Genomic DNA, 25,453 nt, shown 5'->3' on the forward strand with positions numbered 1-25,453 from the left:
CTGGCAAACCACGTAACGAATCAGAGTAACGGTTTGAGTACCTAAATGAGTATTACACAGTAGGCTTCACACCATAGTGGCTAACCTATCTCATGCGCCCTTCTCTGCTTTGCTAATCAAAACATGATTTTTCAGTATACGGAAGATGAGACGTAGGGCTGATTTTCAAGAAGTCTTGAATAACAATACTCCTGCTGCTGATGGCTGAAAGCATACAGAAAATGTTAGATTGCTAACTTCTGTATAACCTGAGTTTACATGATTTCCTAGTAGGCTTTTAAATACCTGCACAAGTGTAAGAAAACAATCCTGAACCATTATCTTGGTTACTCTTTCATAGTCAGTCAGTTTCCCATACCTCTCATTTAACTCACCAGTGAAATCAGAAAGATATTTCAAAACAAATCAAACAGCATGCAGCTTCAGGTGCATAAGCAGAAATCCAAAAATAGCTCAAACATCTGTACAGTTCATTTTTAAACAAATGTATACCAAGTATACAACAGTATATTTAAGGAAAATAATTAGACTTTAGGATATAAACTAGTTGGAGAAAAACAGAACATAAAAAAATCCTCAGTTTTATAATTGTATATACAGTTTAAAAATTGGTATGTTTTCATATAATATGTATAAATGTGTGTGTATACACACATGTATATGTGTATGTGCGTGTACGAACACATGCACAGAGATTTTATATACATAACCATATTAAAGATAAACCATTTGTGTTCCGCTTCATACACAAGTTGGTCTCCTCCCAGTGAGGGCAGCAGGAGCTAATGCCAGTCCACACCAGAGAAGAGTCTAGACCTGTATTCTTCCTAGAAAGGACAAAATCTCAATCAGTAGTCTGCATCGTAATTCATCAGTTCTCTTCACAGGCTTTATGAGGTAAAACATACATACAGCTAAAGACAGCAAAATAAACCATAAACTGGGTATGCAATGGGCTAGATCCAAGTGACTGACCTAGCGACATTTATTGCCCTTTAGCTGGGCTGCCGTAACTTTTGCCTATGTGCACAAAATATTGCAGAGTAAAAAAGTTAGCTTTTTGCCATTAGTTTCAATCATAAAAGAGTCATTTCAGCTGAGAAGTAGCAGCTTCCTGACAGACACTAATTTGTTGCTTGTAGTCATCTGACTACACCCCAACATTGTTAAAAAAAAAAAAAAAATCTCTGGATCCATCAGCATTTCATGATGGTTGCTATACTGTGCACCACTGGTGCTGGCGTTTGGGTGTCTGAGAGAGACCTGTGTTATCAGGGATAAAGTGTAGGTTCATATGGTCCTCAGCAAAACAAAATCATGTCAATGGAGATTTCTGCTAGCTATTGTTAGTATAGATTTGTGGCACATAGCTTAGCAGTCCTAACATCTCTCAGGAGCAGGTAAAGGGCATTCAGATGCAGGTAGACATAAGCAAATAGGTGCCTATACATTACGAGAGATCCTCACAGCTTCAGTATCGCTGTGTTGTAGCATTCCATTTGTATCTTGTTTCAATAAAAGATAATTTTCATCTGTCTTATTTATTCTTCAACAGAATTTAAAAAACTTTAAAAGAAAGTTGATTTTATACAAACTTTTTCTTTTCTTCCCAATGTGAAAGCTCATCTGAGTATAAATTTTATATTAATCTCATTAATCTTTCACTTTTTTTTTCTGTTCTGTTTATATCTTGCTATTTAATTTTAGCAAACAGTGTTCTTGATTTTACTGCTAAGTTGGAGCACTTGCTCCAAAGTAGGTTTATCAAAAACTAGAAAATATCCAAAAATAACATTTGTTTCTTTGTTTATTGGCATTAGTTTTCTTTTATTTTCCTGTATTTTGCCTCCTAGACAAAAGGAAAGTTTTGCTTTACAAGTAACAAAGTTTATATCTGGTAGCCTCAAATAGCTATCAGCTGCTTACAAAGGACTCTTGTCTACAAAGAAATCTGGAAATGGAAAATGTCACCACACTGCCTTGACACAGGGGAATTGTTACCTTTGAGTAGGTGTCGGGGAGATAATTCTCACACAGCGTAAGGGACTACCAGGCTGCTCTAACGGGTCTACTGCACTTGCTGGCAGCAAGTCATCCATTTGACCGAACACCTCTTACAGCACAGTTCTGTAAATACAGCTCGCCAGCTATTATATTTATCCTGGATGAGAACAACTAGACAAATCTATTTAAATCATGTTAAATACAAAATCTGCTGCTGTTCTAGATGCCATCACTACCACAAAGTCTGTACAGAGTAGTTTTACTGGCCTTTTTCTGTGTGACATACATCTTGCTGCAGTAGCTCATTCATCCACGAGAGGGCCTGAAGTGTCAATACAATTTTTAACCCCACTATGATTTGTTTCCTATTTCACTAGAAATAAATTTCTAAACAGAAGAAACAGTTGTGGCTGTTATGCCAGTCCTATGAAACAAGAGTGCTTCTCAGTAGAATATTCCTCTGCTTCTGGAGGCATCTAGGGTTACATCAAACACTCCCAGCACAGAGCAGTTTGAAGCCTATTTTTCAGTGATTTGATTGCCACCGCTTTTGGAGTGCAGGACACACCCCATCCTTCCCCTTAGATGGCTCGTTGAAAGGATTAGCATGAACAGGATAACAATGCATTTGCAGGACATGTCATTACCAGATCTGGAACATGGACTTAGTAAGTTATTATAAGCATACACATTGTGTATTATAAACATACACAAAAGTCCATTGCAATGCTTTGGATAGTCATTTGAAAAGAGAAACTTCATAAAGCATTTAAAGGAAAAATCGCAGCTTCCTTCAATTTCTTTTACTTTGCGCATACATTCTAGTCATATGCCCGATTCCATATTCATTCCAGTATTAATGACAGCAGGATCTAAAGTCCACTCTTTAATATTAAAGTGACAGAACCTTAAAATAAAGTTCCTTGCTTCCACTCTCCAAAGAAAGATGAGGCCTCAAGCTGTGGGGTAGACTCATTAAATGGTGTCCTATGATCTGTACTGCTGCAGACAAAGAACGCACTCGTGAAGACGAGTCTAACGAAATTGCTACAAATCAATTAAAAGACAATGAAACACATAACGAGAGAGGAGGGGATCCTGCCTCTCCAGCATAATAAAGCTGCAGCCAGTTTAGTGGGAATGGCTTTTCTTTTTGCTATTTTTTCCTCCTTTCTATCCATACATTTCCTGGCCTCCCCTGAGCTCACATGTTCCCTTAAGTCCCACAGTCCATCAGGCCCAGGAAAGAATTAATGAAACATTTAAAGGAAGTGAAAACAACACGTACCAGGTTTCCGAACACCAGAGTTATTTGCCAATGGGACTGTGCTATTCCCATAGTTACATAAATAAACTGGGCATGCAATGACTGGTTGGATGCTTGGCAGATCATTTGCAGATATGCACTTCTCTTTTCTACGGACAAGCATACAAGCTGTTTATACTAACTAGCACATGTTTATACATCGCTTTTCAGCCTCTTAGAAAACTCACTGAGTTCTTTTAACCTCATAAATATCTTCCACTACAAAGCCCTTGTGCATTGCATGCTAAGTTACAGCAATTTCTAGTCTAATTACTATGAATTCAGGTCACTACATGACAAACAGGGACAGGAAACAGCAGCTACAGATCTCAGAGAGGAGTCATATCCTTATAAAAAAAATGCAGTTGTTCATATCTCGGCAAGACTTTAAGTTCACTCTTAACCTAACTCCAAATGTACAGAAAATAGTGGGAAACTTCCTTGGGAGCAGTGTTCATGCAAATCTACCCACTTCTGAAGCTTACATCTTTTTAAAGCTAAGATACCTACAGGGTTGCTGTCTAACACTCATGTTATCCAGGCAGAAGGAGCAAGAAATGAGTCATTTTCTGCAGGACGTGAACCTGTAGCTTCAGGGATTTCTGCAGCCGGCTTCTTTTCTCTTTGATACCAGGTTTATCACTGATGGTGCTCCGTAGACTTCTGTGGAGTTGATTTACCTTAACACAAGAAAATGAAGAATTAGCCCTTTCACTTTTCTACCCAAAGCTTAGCCACACGATTTACAATCCTCCCGCTGAGTAGTTTCTCTTGAACACCTCTCCCCACATTAAAGCGTTTGGTACTTTGCTGATGTGCCAGCCCCTGAGCCTGATACTGACCCCTGGAGTCACAGGAGCACAGGCAGCACCCCACGTACCAAAGCATGCATCACTTCAACAGGAGCTAATCTGCTCCTTTCTCCTGTCACGTGTGCGGACAAAGGGGATATCCAAGGAAGCAAGAACTGCACACACTGCTCGAAGGGCAGCATTTCATTTTCTTTCCTTACAAAGTTTTCCATCCAGCTTTAACCCCAAAGCCATCAAAACCCGCTAGGTACAGCACGGACCAGGGGGTGGCAGCCTACACTCACAAACAGGCCACAGACGGCATTTGTTTTGCTGAGGATCTGCACTAGACCTATCGCTTTCCTTCAAGAAATTGAGTATACATATTTTATAAACTGTGCCATATCTGACAAGTAAAATGTTCTTGAAATGTGCAGTTACCAAAAAGTGAGAGTGCATTTGGTAAGTTCCCCTTCGCTACTGTGGACGGACAGAGCTCACAAGCAATCCCCTTTATTATAACGTTAGGGGGAAAAAAGACCAAAATACTGTTCAAAGGCAGTGGAAGTCTCCACGTTGCCTTGAAGTAGGGTGGTGAATTTCATTTTGACTTGCTTTTAATTTGAATAAACTCTGACTTAAATCCCTAGGTTATGTTTATATAAGGGGGATTTTCAAACAAGGACTTGAGAACTCAAGTGCTCTGCGTGAGCTGGATTCACTCTCTCAGATTTACATCGGTGAAAACTTAAACAACTGAAAGAACATCATCAGGTGACCAGTGCATTCAAGGGAGCTCAGCCAAAGCTGATGAGCAAAATTCACAATACCACAGGTGCAAGAACAACGTGCCAAAGCTAAGTGTATTCTCTCCTCACTACAAGCATTACAAAATCAAGCCCTGATCTCAAAAATGATCATCTCCAGCATGGGAAAGAAGGTGCAGTTTCCCAAACAGGGAGGAACGCTCTGGTTGAGAAGAGTTACCTGTTAGCGTTTTGTCTCCTTTACTATAATAAGGGTTCATCATAGCTGTAAGCACAAACTCAGTGTTTTGTGCAACATCCATATTCATTATACACCAGCATCCTAGTAAATGTGCACGCAAGGAAGAATAGCAAGGCAGAATTTATTCATCCTCCACCACACACTGCCCCACCAGTGCTGGAATCCAAAAAGCACGCACAACGCCAGCTGTGGATTAGGAGCCCTTCCGGACATGGCTTATTGCCCATTTTCAGGAAGCTGAGGAAATGGTGGCCATCAGGAATTTGTGCTTTCCCAGCCTCTGCGGACTTCAGAGCTCTGCTTGAGGAACAACTAGAGTTTCCGAGATCCCAGTGGTTAGTGGGTGTCTCCCCTCCCCCAGACCATCCGCAGGTCGCAGAAAAGTGACCTGCTGGAGGTGCAGACTCCCCACAGGTCTCACTCTGCCTCCTCTGACATGTGCCCGGCCTGTGAACTTCACGGCAGCTGCAGTGAGTGCCCGGGAAGCATGCAGCAGCGAGAGCCACCACCCTAGAGGTGCCATGCACTGGCTGCTGGGGTTTATCAGGCAGAGCAGCTCATGCCACAGTCACGTCTGACACGAGCTGCCCAGCTATCGGCCTTTTCTCGTCCTGGGTCCCCGACGTCCCAAAGATGTCTCCTGAAGAGCACAGCGCCAGCTACTCGCGCGAACGCCTTGTGGTGGCTCAGCACCAGTCTGCTCAGGCTCTGTCAGCAGGGAGCCAGGTTGCTCCCCTTTACTCAGCTGCAGGTTTTTGTGCAAAAACCCACGGTTTTTAAATATGTTTGAAACCTCCACTCTCTAAAGGGTACCTGAAATAGCCCTTAGTCTCATACATTTTTTCTTCTTGCAAAATGAATAACATAAAGTTTTAACTTTACACAATGGCAGAGTGCTTAATTTATTAAAATTGCCACTTTTTACGGAAAGTAGGTTGGTATGTAAAATATGCATACAAAATACAACATCTAAACAAAGTATTTACATTCAGGGCAGCTGAAATATCAAGCAATAACTTTAGCAAAAGTTTTAAAAATAAACTTGCTACAGTGTACACTACACTAGGTATTTCACAATATGAAAGTTGAATTTTATCACTTTACTACTATACTAAGTTCTAAAATATTACAGTACTTCCAGATAAAATATTAATGCTTCTGTAAAAATCAGACAACCCAGAAACCAGCTTGTAAATTGACAAAATATTACACATATCTCTTTGGAGATGCAAAACCACAGCAGATTCAGACACAAATGTAATAGCTACATTCAAAATACATGGTCTATTTATGCAGAAAATACATTCAGAGCCTTTGGTTACAATTTATTGCACATTTCTTATATTCTGTAGAAATATATCGTACCTTTTAATGCTTTTTTCCCCTCGTACATTCATAAATTTTGCTGCCTGATAAAAGAGAACAGGGATATCTCTCCCTAAAGGCTTCATAAAGAGTTATCACAACACATAATGATGATCTTACCGTGTCAGTTAAAATCACAAACATGCAGCTTGCAATATCCAGTTAATACTGTCCCTTTTTACACAAGGCAACTAATTCCTAGTGCTGTTGTTGCATAGCACCTGCAATAGGCGGCATGGTGCTTTATCAGCAGGCCAAAGACAACTTCACAAAATTTGTATTAAACCATAACAGGAATTTTTGAACCACAGTCTTTATAAACATGCACCACTACACTAGCCACAAAAATGCGTTCGTGCATTTTAATCTGTAGACTGAGGACAACGCAGGAGAATATTCTCCCACCAGGTTTCACAATGAAATTTGTGGTATGAAAACTGCAGTCCCCAAACCGCATTTAGGAAACACCTTACCGGGCCTAATTCTGATCTCACATTTACAAACTCCAGGAACTTGCTGCTGAGGCACCGCCAGTCCCGCGCTCCCAAGGGAAAGCTGCCTGAAGCAAGCGCCAGCGCCCCTGCGAGTCAGGCCGGGCGCCCGCCCGCTCCAGGGCGGCTGTCCTGGACACCTCCTTCGGCACGGCGGCTCACCGGCTGCTCTGCAGAAACAACACCTGCCACGCTCAGACGTAATGCTGCCAAACGTTGCCATGTAGTGGTATGGCAGTTCACAGGGTACTGTTTGCAGCAACAGGGAGTGAAATAGAAAAACTTCCTTCCCATTAGCAAAGACGCGCTGAAGATTCGGCCTCTTCACTGACGGGCAGCCTGACCTCATACAGAGTGAGACAAGATCCACGCAGACACCGAGAAGATTTCACTCTGTTCAATTTTAAGACCTGTTGTAGGGACTAGACATGTTTCTAAACAAGTTTATTTATGGTTTATGAATGTATTACAAAAAAAAAAAAAGAGTGAAGTAACAATGGCTAAGATATTATAGAATTCATTTCAGGATTACATAAGGGAATGATTTTGGTTAAGTGCAAATGACTATAAAAATAGCAAAGTGCAAAAGGTATTTAACATTAAACAGTGAATTTCTCATAGGGTGTTCTGGAAAGGAGAATTAAGGAAACAGCAAAAAAAAGTTAGGTGCTAGAGGAAAAAGTGAATTAACTAGCTTTCCCTTTCACTTCGTATTCTATGCATTAAGTTTTAGGTTTTTAATAAAAGTGAATTAAAAAAAAGATAGTAACCCCTCCAAATTAGACACACAAATTAGGAAAGGCTAGACGTGGTGACTTCACTTAAGCATGCTCAAGTTTGAAAAATTCTACACCTTAAGAACTTGTGCTTTAAATGAAGATTAGCGGGAAAGTTAGTAAACTCTCTCAAGAACCTTAAAGACTCCCTGAAACAACAAAGAAGCGTCTGAGTATCTCTCTGTTTTTAAATTTGAGCAGGATGATTCTATGATTCTACATTGAGGGAAAAGGTGACTAAGCTTGCTTTCTTTTTTTTTTTTTTTTTTGGAAGGCAGACATGGTAACCTCAGCTTACTAAAATGCACATTTAACCCTCAGCAAAAAAAAACCAAAAGGAAAAAGAAAATCAATGCAGAAACATTGAGCTAAGTAGAAAACAAGGGAAAATAGATCAGAACTTTTCAATGCTGTAAGACATATAAGAAAAAATCTAAAGTATTAATTAGGGATGGAGCTGTGTCCTGTAAAGAGACATCATAAAATCTGAATATAATTTAGTTGAGAACAATATCGTTCTTACAGATAGGTTAGTTCCAAACGGATCTCCTTCAAATTCCAAGACTGTTCAATAATTTTCAGAGACTATTAGAGAAAGTAAATAATCATAATTTTAAAATCCACCACTGCACAAGACTGACCAAGATGACAGGAATAAGAAAACAGAATTTACAGCTAAAAAAAATTACTTATGGTAGTTATTCTTATATACAAAGCAAGGTCAGAATAAAAACAAAAACAAAAAGCTAAGAAACAGACTCTAACCTATGGCATATCACAGGGGAGAAGCAGAAAAACATGGGCTTTTTTTGTTAAGATCTTCTGCACACGTCCTGTCTAATTTAATTACTCCATGGTTTAAGTGAAAACATGTAGCTTCTATATAACAACGGCAGTCACAAGCCGTTGCTACAGAACAAAAGAAAGTCACGAGATAAGAACTGATCGAAGCCAGCTGAAGATTCCTTTTCTGTCTCAGTGGTGGATTCTCTATACAGAAGAAAAGGATTGAAGCATATTATTTCCTAATTTGGAAGTAAATAAAAAAAGGAGTTAGGAGGAGGACCCATTCTCCTAACTTTCCTAGAAAAACTGCAATGTAAAATATGCCACACAACCATTAAAGTCCAAAGACTGGATTAATTTTTCTTAAAGTTAAGACTAGATTCTCCTCTCATACCAACTTTGCACTGATATAATACTGACTTTAGCAGAGACTCTTCTGACTTGCACTGATATGAGGGAGAAGCTGGTATAATATGCCTATAGGTTGAGCCTAACAAAAATTCGATTAAATTGTTACTTCAATACACTAATGCGCACAAATCATATCTCAGTTTGGAAGCATTATCTTCCGAGAACAGGCAAGGGCCCTAAAGAAATAAACAATCAGGCAGTAGCAGCAACACAGTATCTACAACCAGGACTGTGGGTCAAGCATTTAAGTACAGCTTCCTAAACTTCGATTTATTACCACGTTAACCACTAAACCCATTTGTAAACGTCCCCTAGCTGCAATCCAAAAGTATGTCACCAAAAAGGCTGCTCAGTGGCTTTATGCCAAAAAATACATTTTTAAATTTCACAGCAAGATTTTAGTCTAGCATAGTTTCTGACTCAGAGGAGACGATGCATAGACATCAGGCTCCACCACTGTACAATCTAGTTTAGAGGAAAAAAACTCTAAAACCAGTTATCAGATACAGCTCAAGGACACAGACACTTTCAAAGGATAAGATAGCTAAAAAGTGCATAGAACGGAATTTAAAATGGAAGGAAAGAGGTTAAAATTTCCTAGAGAGCACTCTGATCACTGTGAAGTTCACAGAATACCTCCGTTTTAGACAATGAACTAATATATTTTTAAAGACATATAAGATAAACTCATGGTCTCTTTTGGTCACTTTGCATTTCATATGGCAACTGATCAAGTTTTCACTAATGATTCTTAACGTATCAAGACTACTGCAAACACCACATGCTTTATTAGTGAGGAGGTTTCTTTAAACCACACAGCAAACACCTTTCTTCCCCTCCACTGCAATTAAGTACCTGTTTCAGGAGTCCTTTGGAGCCAGCAGAACTATGACTGCAGTGACTCTTAACTAACAGGCACTGCAACAGATTTAGCCAGCCGGGCAGACTAGTCGGGTATTCAGAGGCACCTGTTCATACGCATGCTTTGATAACATTAACGACAAAAGAGATCAAATCTGCATTCAGTCTAGCAGTACTTTGGAAGAAATTGATTTTGTTGAATTCTTTTTTCAAAACTGCAAATATTTTTGTTTTAAAACAATTTAGTTATTTCTCTGTTGCTTTAAACAACTGTGTTTTATGATTTATGACATCAGTATGGGTAAGCAACAATGTACTTTGTGCAACTGCACTATAAGTAGTAAACGAACAAATTGCTCCCATCTGTTTATGAAAAGTTTAACAGGCTAATTGTTCACGTCTACTTCAGAACATCAAGCAACCCAGTAAGACAGCTCCATAACATCAGCAGTCTTTACTCTTTTATATGTTTTCCTTGCTACTAATTGTTCTAAAGTACTGTTTTTAATGCATATTTTAATTTTAACTACTCAGGTTATTCAAAAATATTTAATGCATTTTTCTCAGAATAAAAATTAAAAGGATCTGATAAGCGCTGGGCATTTTGGAAAGACTGACCACTTCATTCAGGTACCTTCCTGAGTACTAAAGTTCTGAAAAGTTAATCTCACCTGCACAGTTCAAATACTTTTGAAGTAACAGCCCTAAAATCAGCATATTATTTAAAATTACACTTATTCTTCTGTAATTTATTTCAGACACCTTATTCTGCAAAGCCAGTAAGAGTTGATTTCAATGGATTGGACATTTTCTCTTCCCACTTGAAAAAAAAAAACCAAACAAACAAAACCTTGATTGTTTCCTTTTTAACATAAGGGGTTTTTTTTAGTTATATTCTAAAAGAACAAACGCTGCATCTTATGTTTGCAAATTTTTTGATACTGAAGTGATCAAAATCACACTTTGGATTCATATAAACATGTGAGCGTCATGACAGCAGTTCTAATGATTACCCCTCAAAAGGCTTAGAAAGCATGCGTCTGTTGAAATGTTTGGGTATAAGTTTATGCAGTTGAAGTACATAAGAACTAAATCTATACAATCAATTTGATTACATCTTGAAAAGCATACAGAAAACACTCTACCAGCAATCCAGCAAAAGTATTCTCGACCATTTGGCTAACAGACCATAAAGTGAGGCAAAGACTTGCATTACTTAACACAAACAAAAATGACTAAAAGTTATGCAAGCACATAAGTTTCATTAGAGCCCGGTTATGGGGCTATCAACATCCGTAAAGGGCCATAACATCCCAGAATTTGTGTAGCAGGATGAAACACGGAATTCTGATACTACTGATTGTCCCACTCATTAAAGGTTTATCCCATTCTTCCATGTAAAATTCAAGAGGTTCCATGTCAAAGACTGATCTTAAATACCACAATTAGCTAATAAGCTTACTTCCACAGAGCTGTGCGTGCTAGATCAGATTTTTGCAAATCTTCCTTCCTCCAAAATTTACTACTCTGGAGACATCTCTGGGTTTAATTTCCATGGACTGCCTGGATTTAGAGACATTTTAAAAACCATGATTATTATGAAATGTATCATTTTGGTTATTAATCACATGACAGAACATTAAGGAATTTTGAAAAAATATGCCACTTTGTATACCTTGCACTATTGTGGAAATACGATCAGGGATGTTAACGCTTTTCATCAATCTGGTGCTATTACAGAAACCCATACGACACTTCTGAATAGGCTGTATTGGCTTTGTGCCAGCACATCAGCACTTTAAATTTACTTTTTTTTTTTTTTTTTTCCCCCCCAACAAGTTTGTCAGGTCCATAATCTACGACAGACAATAACAAATGGTGATCCAATCCACCATGGAAGTACTCTTAAAATGTTAAGTGCCAAGAACCAGGACGGTAGAAAGCAAATTAATCTGAAGTCATAGGCATTGCTCCAGCATAAGGGGCCTTGAGCACCAGCTCTGCCAGTCCTGAGCGCTACAGCCACTATTCCTGCACAGGTCTAGATCTTGTGGGCTTTCCCCAAGCACTCTGAAACAATCGGCTGGACTGATCTGTAACACAGCTGTGACGAGAAATGAATCTTTCTTCCTAGGTTCATTTTACCAAAAGATTGTGTGCTGGGGAAAGGAGACGAAAGGGGAGAGTGAGAAATTAGTTTTTTGGCCTGGCTTTTTTAAACTGTTTTCCAGGAATTAATTTTATTAAAGCTTTGTACTAAAACATCAAAAGGTACTAAAGAAATATTATCAGTGACAGACTGGCAAAATGTTATTTAAAAAAACATACTTTTAGTTTTTGTAGAATTTCTCGCATTCCATCCCTATGTATGTATCAGAAAAGTACTACATGTGTTATTTTTCCTATTAACTGGTTAAAAGAAAAACCGGTCCTTAACTGATATGTTCAGCTCAGATGAACAAAACAAAATAACTGCAAATCCTAACTATAACATCTTATACAGAAATCAGGACGATAAGAATAAAAGCTAATAAAAAAAACAAACTAGATGCTTTTGTTCACAGTATATATGCTTAGTGGAATTTTCATCTTATTTATTTGCTTAGGTAATGATAAATATAGTATTTAAAAATGCATTTTACTGACAGACACTTTTTCAGATTTCCATGTAAAAATACATAAAAAGCTCGATTAAATTTGGTCTTTTACCTGGCTCGAGGATAAAATGTGTGATTTCTTTTGTAAACAGGCTTGAAACAGTTCAGACTATTTGCAATATATTTGGGGGTTGACTAGGATAAAAAGCACAAGAATAGCAAAAGCTATTTGGAGACTGTAGTGGTGTTTCAAGCTCCTTTCTGCTCTATGCCTAGTGTCTATTTTTCTTTAGAAAACCAAGGCGAGTCAGTGACTTGCTGTATAAAACCAACTACAAGTCAAAAGCTTTCCCTTTCAGTGGTCAGCTATGACGCTTGATGTCAGTGCTCTGGTTTGGGCACGTAAATACTGAACCACATTACGTGAGGTAGACCAGAAATAAAAACAACAACACATGTTAAAAGATGAACAGAAGAATTCATTCCTTCCTCTTCTTCCAAAGAGATTTATTAGGCTTTGGAATCTTCCTGCACACAGAGCTGTGAAATGGTCTTCTTAATACGAAGTGCAGTCAACCGAGCTGCTCCATTAGCATACCAGCATTCACGCATTATCCTGCCCATTACTCGGAGTGCCTTCAAATGATTAAAAAAAAACAGGTCAACCATCACCTGCTGCCTTTTTTTTTTTTTTTTTTTTTTAAGTGCAATACTGGAAGATAAAATACAGCTCTCTGAAACAACAGTCCAACAGTAATGTCAAAATTAAGACTTGTATTCCAGACAAAGAAAGAACTTCAGCACTTGGTGCCAAGACAGTTTTGTATGTATTAATCTTGGGAGTTGAAAAAAGCTAGGTATCTGAAACATATTTAAATTCATTGGAGGCTGGACAACAAGTTCCTTTTGTCTCACTGGAAAAATCCTGTCTTTATTTGAATAGGCTTTATTATAAACCAGAAAACTGCTTTTACCTCACAACTTTGCCACTGGTTTGGAATATTTGGTCTCAGCTTCTGCTCACAAACTACCCTTCTCATATCTTCTATCGAAGGATCAGAAGGCACAACGTCATAATAAGGCATCTGGTATTCCTCAGTGATTCCTACGAAAGATTTGTTGTACAGGTAACAGACCAAATGCAAAGTAGCTGCTCCAGAATAAACTCTAACCATTCCTATAGGCAATAAAAAGGAAGAGAGGGACATTTGGGGCTACCCTGATTTTTGTGGCCTGAAATAGGAGCACAAGAAAGCACAGACTACAGACCCCATTCTGATCCACATGGTTATTCCAGATCCTGTATGCACATACCTCTACAGATAGTTTGGTACCAATAGCTACTCAATGGAGAACAAGTCTCAGCAATAGATTTCTACCTCCACGTACTGTCAAAATAACTGAGAAGGTGAGGGGAGGTACCTTTAATTGTTTTTGTTTTATTTAACATAAAAGTAGTCCGGATTGCAAAATAAAGAGGGCAGAAATCTCACCTCCAATTGAACATCTTCTTGCTATCTCCCAGTATACTAGACCAAGAGAGTATATGTCTGCTCGTTTGAACGACTCAAAGATGTTCATGTTCATCACATCATCCAGTATCTCAGGAGCCATATACCTTTAAAATATATAAAGATCAATTTGCTAGAGAAAGTGCCTATGAAAGTTTACAACTGTGCTGCTGTGTGAGGGGGCCAGGTATCAGACAGTCCTACATTAAAACAAACAAGAAAAAAACACTCCTTTTTACAATACTTCTGAGCGAAAACAAGAAAGTTGGCCTCAGCGATAAATTTAACACTGATAATGTTAAATTTATGGGAAAATGATTCACAATAAATTAATGGGAAAATGATTCACACCATGCAGTGTAAGTGCATGTTACAAATTCAGCCACCATAAACTCCATCTACTGCCAGAGATAGGCTACTACAAAGAACTAACCCTGTCCTTTATTAAAGATACTAATCTTCAACTTTATTCTGCTGCTGCTTTTTCAGCCTCAACTACTAACAACTACCCTGATGGAAGCAAGCAGACTGGAAGCGCAATACTGTGGCTTCCACGTTCCCATGTATCATCTTGATTCATCAAAACCCTAAGAGTGCTATTCTAACTACATCAAAAAGCACATATTTTGACCAACACCATATCTAAGCAGCAGAACCATGTTCCAATTTGGATGACATACTCTAATCCTAATTGCAGAGGTAACAGTCGCCTTGTGTACTTAACAAGCAAAATGAGTTGTCCTGATTAGCACAGACAGATTCATACCTCTGCATGGTACTGCCACTGCTGATGAGAAGAAATTCTAGGGATAATCAATTGTATTAGGGTAAGGCCAAAATCATCCTCTCCTAACGTGGTTTAGCAAAGAGATATAGGATTAACAAGTCAAATTCCTTTAGGAAATCACAGAATAGTTGAGAATGGAAGAGACCTCTGGAGACTGTCAAGACCAACACCCCTGCTCAGAGCACCCTGCTGTCTCTCCAGCGCAGTCACAGCTCCCTCAGCCTCTCCTCCTATGATAGATGCTTCGATCCCTTAATTTCATCTTCGTGGCCCTTTGCTGGACTTACTCCAGTATGTCCATGTCTTTCTTGTACTGGGGAGCCCAGAAATGGACACAGAGCTCCAGATGTCGTCTGACAAGCACTGAGGCGAAGGGAAGGATCACCTCCCCTGACCTGTTAGCAGCGCTCTTCCTAACGCAGTTCAGGATGCTGCTGGCCTCCTTTGCCGCAAGGGCACCATTTGCTGGCTCATGTTCAAATCCAGGAAAGGAACAGGGATTTCATCCCTTTTTGTTTCAATTCTGGGTTGTTTTCTTAAACAAGCTAGGAACTAGAACTAGAAAAGTCAGCTGTATGACAGAAACACTTGGAATAGGTTGACAGGCATTAACGTAATGCTCTTATGGTGGCCAAGTAACAAACGGTAAGAAAAAAAATAGTAGCTGACTAACATTGGTATTTACTGTAACAGCTAGATATTTAAAGTTATGGACACAGCAGTAAGCCATAAGCACCTGATTACCTGTTATCTAATACCAGAGTTAGAAGCAGGATTGTTGGCCATAATTTGGTTGCATAAACTTTAAATCCAGGAGGGAACATGTATGATCCCCCAACGTGGGGTTTTGTGCTATCTACAGCCAGCACAGCTACCCTAGCTTGAGGATTTAGATCTGTTGCTAATATTCTAGGCAGATGTCAAAAGCAGAGAGGGAAGGGAAGTTACAGAAGCAAGAAACAAGCAGAGACCTTTGCAGAAAAGTATTTCCACAAAAGTTTACTAAAGAATAATATACTCGAGTGCTTTTACCTCTTTGTTCCCACTCTAGGATTCTGAGGTATGTCAATTGTATTTAATACAGAATCATGTTTCACAGCCAGTCCCAAGTCTGCAATAGCACAGGTTTCATTTCTCTTCACTAAGATGTTTTTAGATTTCAGATCTCTGTGTGCAATAGCTGGTTTGCCTGTTAACAAGAAAAAAAAAAATGCCACCAACTTTGATGATAAGCATTAGAATTTTAATATAATGGGTAAGTAAACAAACAATTAGATCCAACTTTGTTACTAAACCCTATAAAAATATTAAAGCCAATTTTGTACTAAGTAAAGCTCTACTAAATGCCATCAAGTTCAAAAAGATTAGAAGATATTTTTGTTCAAATGTCTGTATTTCAGGAATAAAACACAAAAAGAGAAACTGTAAATTCACACCCCAAATTCATTTTAAAAAAATCACTCATCAGAAGACCCCTTTAACAAAGCTGCTCCAGCAGACATTTACTTAAACAGGTCAAAGAAGAGACAGATAATTTTTTTTTTTTTTTTTTTTAAGTACTTGGTAAAATTAGCTGTAGCACTCTACTCCACAAATTCAGTAGTTATCTGTATAAACTGGCCAATTCATTATCACTTCAGTAACAATGGAGAGTTTTGTTTAGCTGGACACAGATCAGCCCAATAATCCTCGTATCACTAGCTAGCAAAGGAGGGCTGGATTGTTAGGTTATCCCAAATTATTTCACTCGTGGTGCAGCAGAAATAGTCCTGAAACTCATAAAATCTGGATTTTCCAAGATGAGAGGACCGTAAACTCAGTTGGAAACATTACGTTCCTACTCTCTACTTACATGGTACCACATACGCTTATGTTAATACTGTTTCACGCACTATAACACCGTTTGTAAAACACTATGGTGCAAAATCAATAAATATTTTTGTAAATACCGTTTATTAAGACGTTCCTTAAAATATTTTGAGAACAAGTGAAAGGAAAACCAACTACCTTGTGTGCCAACTATCTCCATATGAAGATGTGCTAAGCCACTGGCTATTGAAAGTGCCAGTTTAATCATACCATCAACTGTCACAGTGTTTCTGTTCAAATAATCAAACAAGGAGCCTTGCTCATGATATTCAGAGACAAGCCAGAGCTGAGTCCAAGTTCCATTATCTACCAAGAGAAAAGAGAATTATACAGCTTTATAAAAAAAAAATTGGCCAAGAAAGAAAAATTCAACCACTTGGTACTTTCAGGTGATTTCAACTGTTTCAGAAGCACATTTAACTCTTGCCCTGCCACAGGTATGTTTTGAATACTACAATTCTAAAAAAAGACGTACACAAGCTAGAGAAGGTATCCAGAACATTACAAAGCACAGAAAAGACGAGCATCTCTATTGTTTATGGGGCATTTACTCAGAAAAAAGAGAGAGGAAAAACCCCTTTAGTGCATGCTTTCAAAGGCTGCCCATGAGAAGTAAACGTTGCACTGCAGCTTCTCAGCGAGCAACAACAGCAACAACTAACACAATGTAGAAAATTCAGCTTGTTAGTTCTGCAGAAGTAACAAGGTCTTCATCAAACTCACGGGTCTTCAAATAAGATATTTTGGCTTGATTTGCTTTTTACATGCCATATTTGAAAAGTTCCAGTAAAAAATTCTAGATAGCACAATTTTCCTTTCCTTGGTGTATTTTCTAATTCTTATCAAGAAAAAGATATTATATATTTAGATAAGCTGATCTATTTCTATAGCATTAGCTCTTTGTACATATAGATCGAAATATGCAAAATAAAAACATTTGTGCAGCTTGGATCAAGTTAATAATAGAAAAATAATACTTTCAGTTATATTTTACCAGTTGTTTCACATAAAAACATGTAAACATAGAACAACGGACTATCACATTTAGATCTTCACAAGGCAGCAAGACCAAGACGCCGCTCCAAACTCAAAGACAGACTCTCATGCACATGAAATCTTTGAACATACATCCACATGAAATTTATTGCTTTGGATTATCACTCGATACTTCTCAGTTGCCTTCTCCTTCCCAGATTCCGCTCACAGATAACTGATTTACTAACCTTAGGAACCGAATCATACAAGCACAGGGGTCTGCAAAACAGGGTCAGATTCTCAAGGAGGACAACAACTTCAGTAAACTGTCATACTAACAAACATTGGATGGATTAGCCTGTTCTGTTGGGGGGGGAGGGTGGGGCAAAAAAGACTATATATAATATTAGTAATGCTGAGGAAAAGTGCTAAAAATGCTAAAAAAAAGAAAGAAAGAAAAAGAAAATAGAGAGAGATCTGGGAGTCTGCCAAATTTTTTTTGCAAACTAAGACATCCACCTCTTTGGCAAATCAACAAATGAGCCAGTCCACGATGGTCTGCCAGGTCTTCCAGATTCCCCCAACTGTAAGCAACTCACCTAGTGGAGCTCTTGGCTTCTCCCTATCTCCCACTTGCCCTGTATAATCCCTGGACTTCTAGGCTGTCCTCCCCCATTTGGCCTGAATTTCCCATTTCTCCAGTGCTCTCTTCTGGCCCTGGAATCCCTCTCCTGCAGAAATACTGTAGGACTGACAGCCTGGGCAGACTTACTAGTATTTTCCCAGATGGGAATAAACTCTTTGGAAAATTCTGGGGTTCAAAGCTTTATTCCAGTTTGGGGAGAAGGAAAGGAGGGAAACAAAACCAAGTCTCAGCAGACGGTCAGAATTTCCAACATGATGAGTATTGTTTCACAGCCAGCCTTAAATTGTGAAATCAAGTTAGGAAATACAATAATACCCTTGTTATCTGCAGCAATAAAACCCAGGATATTTTCATGTCTCAGCATAACCGTCTGATAAATTTCTGCCTCCCGAAACCAAGACCTTTCATCTCTTGAGGAGAAGATCTTCACAGCTACATCTTCTCCACACCACTTTCCACGCCAGACTTCACCAAATCGGCCTTTTCCTACTATTTCCTGAAGAACAATAGTCCTTGCAATTGTTCTTTGTACAAGTAGAGGTAAACCTAGTACAAAAAGAGAAGATGGATATTTGAGAAATAATTCATGGACAAATTTTAAATTCCGAAGTTAGAGATTTTCTAGTGAGCTGTAACTCATGATTTTGCTTTCAAAGAGTACCAAAGAAAAATTCTACCTCAACTAACATTTCCCATAAATCATATATTTCAATTATATTTTCCAGGTGAATGTACATCAGCTGCGTCACTAGAAAAGATGATCTCAGTCCTGAAGGAAGTTGTGTACAAGCCTTCCCTTCCACCAACATAGAATACATTGAAAGACAACAGTTTATCTGTTTTAGTTTAACTGCCGGTGCTTACCGGTTATAGATTATCATCTATTAATCTGCAAAAGGATGCCAGAAAACTCTCATTATGCTTAGGAAAGGAATTCAATAGATTGGTTCACGGTAGCAAATTAAGTACCCTTGTAAATGGGCAGAGGGGTTTTCAGGCCAAAAAAGGCCTGAAAAACTGACATGTACACTATGTTCTGCCTGGAAAATAAGTCCAGCTTAGCTATTATGTTTCACAGAGGAAAAAAACTATCTGTGATTGATGTGAAAAAGACTATGATAGACTGCAGTAATTGTGCATTGAACAAAAGCAGTTCAAACACAAAACATGAAACAGATATTCTCCCAGACACAGAGACCTCAGGCTATATTCTGCATACTCCCTGAATGTGAATATGCAGGTGCCAGAAATAAAGGTTTTACACTTTAAAGTTACAAAGAAGATCAGTTGGCAGGGCAACAGGCCCTGGTCTATAATTCCAGGCCATTCTGCCATAAAAATAACCTCATCCTGAACTGTATGTATAGTGCTGCTCAAATTTATTATAATTTAGTCAGATCACTATTACAACGTCAGCATATGGGCAGGGATAAAAACAAATTTTTGCAAAAAGTTTTTTTAAAAAAAAAAAAAGAAACATTGCTAAGTCTAGTATATTATTTATTGCAACATTTCTCAGAGATATTAAATGTAAAGGTGAACTGAATTTTCAGCGATTAAGCTTAAAGCATTTTCTTCTCAAAAAAAGGATTGCATACCCAGGTGCTAAGAAATACTAAGAACAATAATAATTAACATCTCCTTTACTTTAAAGGTACACACCCACGCTCTATCCCTGTGATAGCAGTCTTACCAAAGTCTAATTTATCCAGCAAAAGTTAAAGGCATCAGAATTAAATAACATACCTAACCTTAACTTGCTGACTTATGGGTATTCTTTTGAGTAGTCTTTAACTTTTACACAAACACAACCACATCTGTGATCACATTTTTCTACTGGACCATGCCTTAATCAGTACATGTCATGAATGGTATTCATTTACTGAACATCTGTCACATATTTGATTTTTTCCTAATTGTTTAACATGATGATACATGCCCAGTTTTCATAATCTTGCTCTACTATATTCTGAAACTTCCTTATGATCTGGCTTTTCTATAGTATTCACCAATTCAGCCCTAAGCATTTGCAAAAATTAATTCACAGCCTACTGCTGAGATGTTAAAATAGGGAAATGAAACAGAAATACAATCAAAATTATCTACCAACTTCAGGTGTCTAACTAGAGATGTCTAAGATCTAAGTTTTCAGAATTATTTTATTGTATTGTGCACTTTCAAAGCAAATCTCTTCTCAATTTGCAGCTGTGACTACATAGCATTTCTGCAAGCTGGAGATCAGGACTCACGTTCACAGATTTATGAATTACTGACTCCCTACAATGTAGGGACTTTATGACAAGGAGAACAGATTAAGGGCAGTCTCCAGTTCTTCAGGGCAGCAAAACACTTTAAAAAAGCATCCACCTTTCTCTTACCACAATGCCCTGGCCCATCCCATGCGCACCTTGTAACTCTGCAACAAGGAAAGGGGACTCCTACAGACAAAAACCTCCTTCACTAATACCCTGATCCACCCCACAGCATGCCAGTCCCAAGCACTGCCCAAGGCAGAAATCCTAAAGAAAAGAGAAATACACGATGACATAAAGCTCAGACCATTACACATATGCAAGAGCAACCTCAATACTGCCGTTTCCTAATTTCTGAGTGATTGATTTTGAAATTTTAACTTCACAATTTCATCCAGCACAGGAAATTCCAGATCAAATGTTAAGCGAGGCTGGCAAAGTTCTGCAGAGGAGCACGTGAGGTCTCACTAGGGCACCTTAACAACAGGCAACACTACTAACTGTGCAATCATCTGTTCCTGTCAAATTTTAAACCACAGGATAATTCAGCTTAGAAGGAACCTTGGAGGAGCTTGGAGGAGGTCACGTCCAACCTCCTTCTCAAAGGAACGTCAGCTATGTGGTCAGGCATGGGCATAGACTCACTGAACAACTGACATTGGAAGGGACCTCTGGAGATAGCCCTAGTGCCATCCCCCCGCTCGAATCAGGGTCAGCTAGAGCAGGTGGCTCAGCGCTTTATGCAGTCTGGCCTTAAAAACCTCCAAGGATAGAGACTGCACAACCTCCCTGAGAAACCCGTTCCAATGCTTGACTGTCTTCACAGTCAAAGTGTCTTGCACGTGGTGTGAACCTCTCTGGTTTCAACTTACACCCATTATCTGTCAGTCTCCTGCCATGCACCACTGAAAAGCCTGGCTCTGTCTCCTCAATAACCTCCCTGCAGGTATGAGAAGGCTGTGTTAGGTGCACCGAAGCCATCTCCTCTCCAGGCTGAACAAGCCTGGTCCCCTCAGCCTGTTCTCGCAGGGCAAGCGCTCCAGCCCCCTGACCATCTTGTTGGCCCTCCACTGAACTTGCTCCAGTTTATCAGTATCTTTCTCAGATAGGGGGGCCCAAAATTGTCTGCAGTATTCTAAATGTGGTCTAATGAGTAGCGAGGATGGGGGTACAATCACTTCCCTTGATCTATTGAGTATGGTCCCAATCTACTGGCTGTGCTCCTGTTAATACAGGCCAGAATGCTAATACCTGGTGCTACTTCCTAGATTAAAAAAAAAAAAAAAAAAAAAACACATGAAATTCCTACAGTAGTTCCCTCATCCAGCCTCCCAGCGACAATAGCACAGGGCATCAGTAAGGCTAGAATCTTACAAAACCTCACCTCAAACTTTGACATTGTTTGGAGGTGGTATTAGGCAGACTTGCCTACAGATCAATACAGCAGATCAATATTGCCAGAGGGGATCAAGGAGGATCCCCAGTCTCAGAAACCCTGGTCTTCATTCCCCTGATCTGGATGCAACACAACCATAGATCCTCTTCCTTCTTTGGACACCCTGAGAGTCACTCCCTACCACTATCCACCAGGGTCCTGTCCTTTCTGCATCGCGACACCTCATTGCAACTCCACCCTTCTCGTGTGGGCAAAGCCAGCCTCCTCCTTTGGACTCCCGAACCAGGGACTGGAAATAAAGGACACTGGCAGTTGCCTCCTTCCTTCTGCCTTTCTCTGAATCCCTTCTTATTCTTTTCCCAACCCTCATAATCCTTACCTAGTCTTTGGATCCCTCCCAGCCTCCTGCTCTTCCATCTCCACTCACCACTTCCTCCTCACACCAAATCAGTCCATAGTTTCAGCCCTACGTCTTGGCTCTCTGACCAAGCCTACATCTCTCGGTCTTGAGGCTGCATCTGTTAGAAAGGGGAGCTCATTGAGCTCTAGCCCAGCTTAGCACTAGTGCCTAAAGTAGATGAAGCCTTCAGGCCGCAGGACTGAACTGTAAACGAGCTCAAGAGATATTGCTGAGGATGCGACTACAAAACCAGCTAGAACCAGCCCTCAAAGACACAGAACACAATGGAGAGAGGTAACGGTTAACCTTCGGATAAGATAAGGCACTATGAAGTGGGAACACAGCAACCGTTCCAGGATGTAGACGTGAACCAATCAAAAGGAAAGAGACCACCAAATCAGCAAAGACGACTGGAAGAGACTGTCACTAGCAGGTGGGGAAACTTGACTGTAAGGAGTATAATTACACCAACATTTCTTTGTTCGGAGTCCCTCCCCGGAGGCACCCAGCTCGAGCTGTTACTTTGCTGTACCGTCATTTAAATAAATAGTTAAATTCACTGCTAGACGTACGTGAGACACTGCTCCTCAGAAACCTAGGCTTGAACTCTTTCCATAACACAATCATGCCTCAAACAGAGCAAAATCATCAGCAACAAAACTGTAGTTTGAAGGTCAGCTTCAAACATACTGCTATATTTAAATTTTCTCTCTGGCTTCCTTGATAGAGCCCTCATATCCTGTATCTGTTACTGTCTTTATATAGTCTTATTCTAGCTACCTATTGCCAGCTTTGGATAGTCGCCTCTAGATAGTGAAAATCAAACCCACTATTTGACTGAAATCAGAATAAAATGCTCCAGTGCGTGTTGAGGGTTCGTCTGCCTCCATTACGTGCTAGCACAAACACAGCCCTATTGTTAGGTAGCGACGTCTACGAACAGTTAAGCCTTCAGGGTCACTAAACCCTCAGTTTATTCATTATATCGATGAAGAAATATCAGGGAAGTACAGTAAATTAATCCTGAAAGGTATGCAGTTCACAGAAAATACAGTAAATTAAGCACCATTTATAGATATTTTTTTCACCCCTACATAAAATTAAGCTTGCTTTACATATTTTTCAGATACATAAAAATTCTAGCTATAGAAAATTGGACCATACACAGCAGAGGTGCCTCCAACCTGATGAACTAGGATTTTAGAATTCCTATTTCATTTTTGCATTTCTTTGATTTAACAACTTTTCGATCGCAACACAAGCATCATAGCAGATAGGATATTAGAAACAGGGAAAAATGTTAAAAAGAAAAATCTTGACCTACTCAAAACAAGAATTTGGAGCAATGTTTTAGCACCACCAAAAAAACTGCAGGAGCAGCATTCTGACTCATTCACTTAAATTTAGTATATTTTATTATCAACTATGAGGCATTAGGCAGTAATGTTTCATTTTCTACTTAAAGCAAACTTCTGAAGCAACTTTTTTTAACCTTTTCCATCTGAACTAAGAGGTATCAAAACTGACATTTTCATTAAACTGTTATTATTTGACAGAAAGGAATAATAAACAAAATCTTTTTGCCTCAGAAGTGTATTGCCAAGCCTACCAGTTACTGCGTTAGTACAAAACCTCCTTTGACATAAAACTCATCACAGGTTTAAGAGTCTGTTAAGATAAACGCCCAAACACCGGTCTTGAGGCCACAAGTTTCAGGGAGCTGCAGTGGCTGCGCTTGAAATATATTTTTCATCTCTCTGTGAGTAAGATAGTGTATTTGTACTTGGTTTAAGCGTCAAGAAAATTTGTACAAAAAACTGGGACTGTGCTCAGCAAGACATACGTACCAGATCCAGACCCAGATGTCGTCATATCATAAATAAGATCTTTAAGGGTTTTCCCAGAATTCACTAGATTGCATTCAGATAGAGGTTCTTCAATGTTTGGCTGCTTCTTCTGTCTGTATGCACAGTGACGGTTTTGACAGCTGCATATAGTCAGCATTACAACAAGAGACAAGATGCAGACTGGTACAGTAACCATCACTGCCAGTACCACAGGTCCTACGTTTGGTCTGCTTGGAGATTCTGAAGCTTTAGGAAGGCAGAGGGGTAAGTGAGGTAGAGATAAAAAAAAAGACTGTAAGTTAAAAGCTATTCAGCAGATGACATATTAAGATTTAATTATTTACAGTCTCACTTTTCAGACACTAACGCTGACAATAGGCTGTCTAAATCTAATGTGATTTATTTAACTACAAGACAGTGGAGCAGAGCTCCTGCTATGGCTAAAGTTGAGTTGCTATGTTTTTAAAAGACTGTTTCAGTATTCCAAACCAACACATTCAAAACTGGCTGTGATTTAAGGTATATCCTGATTTTGACAGGAAGGGTTGAAGGAAGTGGGAATAAGCGACTTTACCACTCTATACAGGTCAAGGAAGGAGAAAAGCAATACTAATACGCTTTGTACAGCAAAGAGACCTCAATGAGATGCTCTGGATTGCCAGCATCTTCCTGACCTAGGACTGGAAAGATAGATTTTTTTCTTTTCTTTTGCATATAATGTGGGCTGTACTGTACAATACTTTCACCTTCCCCCATAGGATATTGTCCAGTTGTATTTTCATTTATCCATTACTAAACCCACATGGATGTCTCACAGCATAACAAATCATAACTATCATTGTCTTCAGCTAATCTCTCCACGTTTCTCACAGTAACGTTTAAAGACAAACACACACAGCTGAAGAACATTTTCTTGCAATTGTAGTTCCAAAAATGTAGAATACCACCTATGGAATGTGTATTTTAAATCTATTCACATTGGCAACATACTATTTCTCTGCAGTTCCCTGATCTCTTACCTCCTCATTCAAGAAGATCACAAGATATCACCAGCAAGATCGCTGCTGGAGTGAGACTGAAGCGTAGACTGCTGCACAAGGCTATACCAATGCATTAAGCATCCTGAGAGTCAACAGCATGCATTTCACAAACAGTAACATGTATGGCAACTCCACACACAAGCAAACTGAATTCAATGATACATACCTCACGTGCTTTAGAACGGTGGGTACAGTGCCCTTTCCACACTTAGTCTGGGTATAAATTTCTCAGCAAACTCTTACTATTCCAGCTGAAAACAAAACCTTGAAAAAAACTCATTCCCTAACACTTCATGCCTAAGGAAATACAAAAGTTCTAGTAAATGAGACATTA

General features: G+C 39.1%; 1 protein-coding gene across 7 annotated transcripts in view; it reads right to left on the reverse strand.

The window, feature by feature from the left end:
- Positions 1-455: 455 nt before the first annotated feature.
- Positions 456-25,453, reverse strand: part of ACVR1C (activin A receptor type 1C) — a 51,710-nt gene continuing 26,712 nt past the window's right edge. For 5 of the 7 annotated variants that reach the window (XM_068949437.1, XM_068949434.1, XM_068949435.1 and 2 more), the window contains 7 exons: positions 24,080-24,325; positions 18,500-18,730; positions 16,702-16,869; positions 15,727-15,883; positions 13,890-14,014; positions 13,371-13,501; positions 11,553-13,032 (listed from right to left, as the gene is read on the reverse strand). In XM_068949437.1, the coding sequence (XP_068805538.1) occupies positions 12,907-13,032; positions 13,371-13,501; positions 13,890-14,014; positions 15,727-15,883; positions 16,702-16,869; positions 18,500-18,730; positions 24,080-24,325 (1,184 nt within the window). In that variant the 3' untranslated portion in view covers positions 11,553-12,906. Of the gene's footprint in view, positions 828-3,820; positions 3,991-10,844; positions 11,363-11,552; positions 13,033-13,370; positions 13,502-13,889; positions 14,015-15,726; positions 15,884-16,701; positions 16,870-18,499; positions 18,731-24,079; positions 24,326-25,453 lie in introns of those variants that run through there. The other 2 variants (XR_011142046.1, XR_011142045.1) reach the window with 2 other exon arrangements.

Source organism: Struthio camelus, chromosome 6, assembly GCF_040807025.1.
Source record: "Struthio camelus isolate bStrCam1 chromosome 6, bStrCam1.hap1, whole genome shotgun sequence".
NCBI classification, from domain to species: domain Eukaryota; kingdom Metazoa; phylum Chordata; class Aves; order Struthioniformes; family Struthionidae; genus Struthio; species Struthio camelus.